The 5,614-nt window shown below is 39.0% G+C and overlaps 1 protein-coding gene across 1 annotated transcript in view; it reads right to left on the bottom strand.

Annotated features, from left to right (window-relative positions):
* Window positions 1–3,468: 3,468 nt before the first annotated feature.
* The window catches only part of LOC132581737 (F-box and WD repeat domain containing protein 10B-like), a 159,599-nt gene continuing 157,453 nt past the window's right edge, over window positions 3,469–5,614 (bottom strand). Inside the window, exon 14 of the mRNA XM_060253132.1 lies at window positions 3,469–4,361. Within this exon, the coding sequence (XP_060109115.1) occupies window positions 3,484–4,361 (878 nt within the window). The 3' untranslated portion in view covers window positions 3,469–3,483. The remainder of the gene's footprint in view (window positions 4,362–5,614) is intronic.

Raw genomic sequence — 5,614 nt, 5'->3', positions numbered from 1 at the left:
GGCGACACTCTAGCCCCTAACAGCTTTATGGTAAACCGCCCTGTTTTGTTTGAGACCGGAAGGGTGTCGTAATCAAGTCTGCGACGTTGTGTGACTTTCCTTCAGGGAGTGACCCTAGTTTTATTTGAATTGGCAACGATGGTGCCAGTTTTGTACTTGGTTGTACGGTTGGCAGCGATTGGGAGCAGGCCTCTGTGATGCCTGCATAAGTAGTAGTATTGATTGGGGAAGGGGGTATTTATTATTTTGTCGAAGAAAAAGAAACCACGCATGTAGAGCGGCTCGTCTCAGGATTTATTACATCAGTAGGACTTCTCAACAACAGCTCATGAATTAATAGAGTTGACCATTCTTTTATCTGCGGCTCAGATTTTCATGGTTACTTTCGAGTGAAACATTTTCAGATAAAGCAGAAGCTCGCGATATTATTGCCATGTGTAGTGTACCCCCTTGATAAAAAGTAGAAGCAAGTTCATACTCTTTCATACTTATATCTTCTTGTGCCACCCACAAAAATACTTCAGACTGCTGTAAATATTTTTTCTAGGTCAGTTGTCACCTGTATCAGTGTCTCCCCACCCTTTACAAGCAGTAGTTGATTGAATATCAACATATTGTATACCACTTTTAAGTAGGAGTTTTTGTTATTATAGTTCAGCAGTTTTGAGCTTTTTATAATCAGAATCTAGTGAGCTACAAGAATACAACTGGAAATCATATGACATTGGCATGGGCAGAACACCAAAACATCTGTGACAGAAAATGCAAACTAAGCTATAGGAGGTAAATCACAGTGAGGAACAAGGCAGGTCAGAGGCAACAAATCACTACTGAGTGATCTTACCTTGCTGTTCTGCTTTTCTCAGAATACATACCAAGAGGCAGAAAGGCATTGTACCTTCCAAAAAGCAGAGGGGGATGGCAGCTCAGTAAGAGCTTACAACCAAGGAGGGACTCTGTGGTCCATCTGAGGGTACTGATGTACATGGGAAGACCACTGTCCAAATCTGCCAGTTGTAATTATTCATTTTGTCCTACCTCTGCTGCATAATTTTAGTGACCATGCTAACCTGAAGTACACAATTAAGAATGAGACCCATTGAAATCAACAGGATTTACTTCTGAGCAAGCATGGGTAGAATTGGACTGCTTGGTCTCTTGTTGTCCCACACTGCAAAAGAATGGTATAATAACCCAAGCCTTCCCCCCCCCCCCAACTTCATATTAAAAAATGGATCTGAAATATTTTAATTTTTAAAAAAGTAATCAATGTCCAAACCTGTTGTCCAAAGGAGAACAAGTCCCGGTTTCTTTGGAGTTTTGTGATGACCAAACTGCAGGTATGAAATCAGTGCAAGCTGGCATGCGTACTGGTAGAATATAGCCAGATGTTTATATACATCTGAAGTATTATGAATAATTGAGTATAATTTGTCACAATGTCCTGAAAGAAGGATGCAGTTGAAGGCAAAGATTCATACAGCCTGCAACCCCTCTAGTATCAGCTTTTTCCCTTTTGAGTTTGTTTGAAAGAAAGAAACTAGGGGAATCACAGTAACAATCATGCAAGAAGAAAATATAAGCTGTGATTGGTAGTGCAAGAAGTGAAGAATAAAGAAAAAATATTTGTCAAAAATGCGCGTCTTATTAATAAATATAAGGGAAAGTGAACAGCCTTATGCAAACTAATTTTTAAACGTTCTGCACAAAGACAAGAGTTATCATGTATGTAAATAAGGTAACAACTGCACAAATCTCAGTCCAAATCAAGTACAAAAGTCCATGAGATCATATAGTGGTCAAAAGTCCAAGTCTTCTGGTCAGATATATTTAAATCAAAAAGTTAATGAACCTGGCAAGGAATCCAGAGTTGCTGTCACTCAGTTCCAAGTATGTAAATTTTCCTCAGCACAAGTAAGTCCTTGGACATACAGAAAAAGTTCATTTAGGGCAAAAGCCTCCATGTTCTATTAAATTGTGGGTGGGGCAGTAAGCCACACTGAAAATTCTAATATGAACACTAACATGAACTAAAGTTTATCTTAAACAGTCACAAAGTAAACTGCTCACCAACTCTGCTGTAAGATGAATGAATTTTCAATCATGCAAAAATAGGATCCTCTCGTAAACTTCAACAAATCACATCATGATCAGCATTTCTCAAGTGTGGTAACAATAGCTAAGATGAGAACTCAATGTAGCTTGCCAGCCATCTGTTTTATATGTAACTGGAATGTTTATTGGTTTTAAGGTTTTAACTGTTTTAAATATTTAATTGCCTATATATTTAAAAGTGTTTAATTTTATGTTGACCAATTTTTGGAAGCCGCCCTGAGCCACTTGTGGGAAGGGTGGGATATAAATCCTAAATAAATAAAAATAAATAAAAATAAATAAATACTAAAAGCCCATGTATATTAAACAGAAGTTTACAGAATGGCTACAGCTAGATATAAAGAGCACAGAGACTCTCAAACATGTGTTAACTAATTCAAGGAAAATTTCATATGGGGCAAGAGCCTCCACATTCTGTGAAATTGTGGGTCACACTGAAAAGCTAAAAATCTAATATGAATTCTAACTAACAAGCATTTACCTTAAGCAGTCACTCACTAAATTACTCACCAGCTCTGTTATACAATGGGTAAAGTGTACAAAGATGGTGACCACTCATAAACCAGCAAGTCACATCGTGCTCGGCATTTCTCAAATGTGGCAAGAATACTATAAGCCCATCTATGTTATTAAGAAGTTGACAGAATGGCTACCACTGGATGCAGAGAGCACAAAAACTCTTAAAGAGACATGTTGTTAAGTATAAAAAAATGTTTGTACATGAAATCATTATTAAAAAAGTTTACAAAAAACAGGAAAGTTCAAATGATTGATTTTAATCCATGTGGTTCCAAAGCCGCCCTGAGCCCATTTGGGGAGGGCGGGATACAAGTGCAATAAATAAATAAATGTTTTAAAATATTGTGTGCTGTATGCCGACAGTCTTGGGATACAAAAACTTGATTTTTGCCTGATTTTGAGAAAACACATACCTCATATGCCAACTGTGCCAGCTCTAAGGTCATTTATCTCATACAGTGTTCCTGCCAACTCCTTAACTTTGCTGAGGAAGGTTTACATCTTTAGAATGAGTGACACCAACTCTGGATTCCTCGTTCCTTGCCAGGTTCATTAACTTTTGGATTTAAATATCTCTGACCAGAAGTCCACTGTATGGTCTCATTGACTTTTGTACTTGATTTGGACTGAGGTTTTGTGCAGTTGTTACCTTATTTACATACATGATAACTCTCGTCTTTGTGTAGAATGTTTAATAATTAGTTTGCTAAGGCTTTTCACTTTCCCTTGTATTAATAAGAAACACGTATTTTTTATAATTATTCTTTATTCTTCATTTGTGCTATTAATCACAGCTTATATTTTATTCTTGCATGTCTGAAAGAAATTGGTACCTTTGAAAAGCTGAGTTCAGATGAAAACATTCTGTCCAAGTTCAGGGGCAGCAGTTTTGCCCTCAGTGAAACCATCTATTGGAAGACCTTTAATTTTCCTTAACCAGGCAAGCTTGCACTCTTTTTGTCGGTCTGCTATAACTTTTGTCTGATTGGCTTGGTACTCAAATACCTTAGCTTCTTCATACTCTTTCATTTGTTGTGGTGCCAACAGCCTGAATCCAACATTGAGCCGATATGGGTTTGGTATGTAGGTATAGGCATGTTTTTTTGGATGTGAGACTACTTCGACATCAGGTTGGGCAATCTTCATTCGAGGTACTTTGAGGGCTTCATTGGAGCTTGTAAAGAACCCAATTAGTGGCTGCCCACCTACTGATGGAGATGATATTCTGGCATGGCCAGAATGTGTCTTTTTCTTTCCTACCAAGCTACTGCATGACTTTGAATGTGTAACAGAAGGAGCAGGAATGAAAGACTGCACATTATCCCCAAGCAGGGAGTTCTTTAAGTTGAGCTGCAGTGTTTTAGTTTCGTAGGGGATGGAAATCTTGTTGATACCTAGAGTGCCACCTGTAGTCTTCAGCTGTTGCAGCTGAGTAGATGGATCCATGTCTTGTGACTTTGAGCTTTTGGGAGCCAGAGACTTCTTGAGCTGGGCTTTCTGGAGTTGGGTAGGCCCCCAGGCATTTCTGATTTTCACATTGAATGCCATGTTGGCAGTGACATGGTCAGCCTTGCAGGCGTGATGCATTGTGCTGATTGTGAGCAGTACTTGGTCTTTAGCTATGGGGCCACAAGCAGTCCGCTTCTTCAGGTATTTTAGCAGAGCCACAGAATTATGGACAAGAAAAGAGCTGGAAGAGACTGCAGTCCTGTGTCCTGATTCATCATCTGTTCCCAATAAATAAAAATGGAAGAACAGTCAAGGTTACACCATTTGGGAGGTTATCACCAGGTAAATGTAATGCTGGTGAGACTGTCAAAAAGATTTACTGGCAAAACAAGTATTATCCTGTATTTTTTCTCCCCATATTTTTATTTAACTATAATGCTGAAAATAACAACAGACTAGGAGCTGATGAAAACAACAGTCTATAATTACAAAACTATATTTAAAATGAATTCAAATAATGGTAATATATTTTAAAGTGAAGGTAGTCTGCTGTGCAAGCACCAGTCGTTTCCGACTCTGAGGTGATGTCGCATCAAGATGTTTTCACAGCAGACTTTTTTTACGGGGTGGTTTCCCATTGCCTTCCCCAGTCATCTACACTTTACCCCCAGCAAGCTGGGTACTCATTTTACCGACCTCGGAAGGATATTTTAGAATATAATAAACTGACAAGGAACACAGGGAAAGATACTAAATTTTACTACTTATAAAGGAGAGGAGTGACATGTGGAGTGCCTCAAGGATCGGTCCTGTGACCTGTTTGTTCAACATCTTTATAAATGATTTGGATGGAGGAATACAGGGAATGCTTATTAAATTTGCTGATTATATTAAATTGGGAGGGGTAGCAAATACAGTAGAAGACAGAAAGAGGATACAGGATAACCTTGACAGGCTGGAAAACTGGGCTAAAATCAATAAAATGAATTTTAACAGGGAGAAACGTAAACTTCTGCATTTAGGTAGGAAAAATTCAATGCATGGGTACAGGATGGGAGAGACTTGTCTTAGCAGTACTATGTGTGAAAAGGATATCGGGGCTTATTGGATCATACGCTGAACATGAGTCAACAATGTGATGCGGTGAACTAAAAAGGCAAATGCAATTTTGGGCTGTATCAACAGAAGTATAGTGTCCAGATCACATGATGTGATGGTATCGCTTTACTCTGCTCTGGTAAGTCCTCACCTAGAGTATTGTGTTCAGTTTTGGGCACCACATTTTAAGAAGGATATAGACAAGCTGGAACAGGTCCAGAGGAGGGCAACAAAGATGGTGTGAGGGGTCTGGAGACCAAGTCCTATGAGGAAAGGTTGAGGGAGTTGGGCATGTTTAGCCTGGAGAGGAGGCGGCTGAGAGGTGATATGATCACCTTCTTTAAATAATTGAAGGGCTGTCATCTAGAGGATGGTGTGGAATTGTTTTCTGTGGCCCCAGAAGGTAGGACCAGAACCAATGGGTTGAAATTAA

Source organism: Heteronotia binoei, chromosome 13 (genome assembly GCF_032191835.1).
Source record: "Heteronotia binoei isolate CCM8104 ecotype False Entrance Well chromosome 13, APGP_CSIRO_Hbin_v1, whole genome shotgun sequence".
Lineage (NCBI taxonomy): Eukaryota > Metazoa > Chordata > Lepidosauria > Squamata > Gekkonidae > Heteronotia > Heteronotia binoei.
The sequence above is the reverse complement of the archived record's forward strand: the minus strand, read 5'-3'. Positions and strand labels throughout refer to the sequence as shown.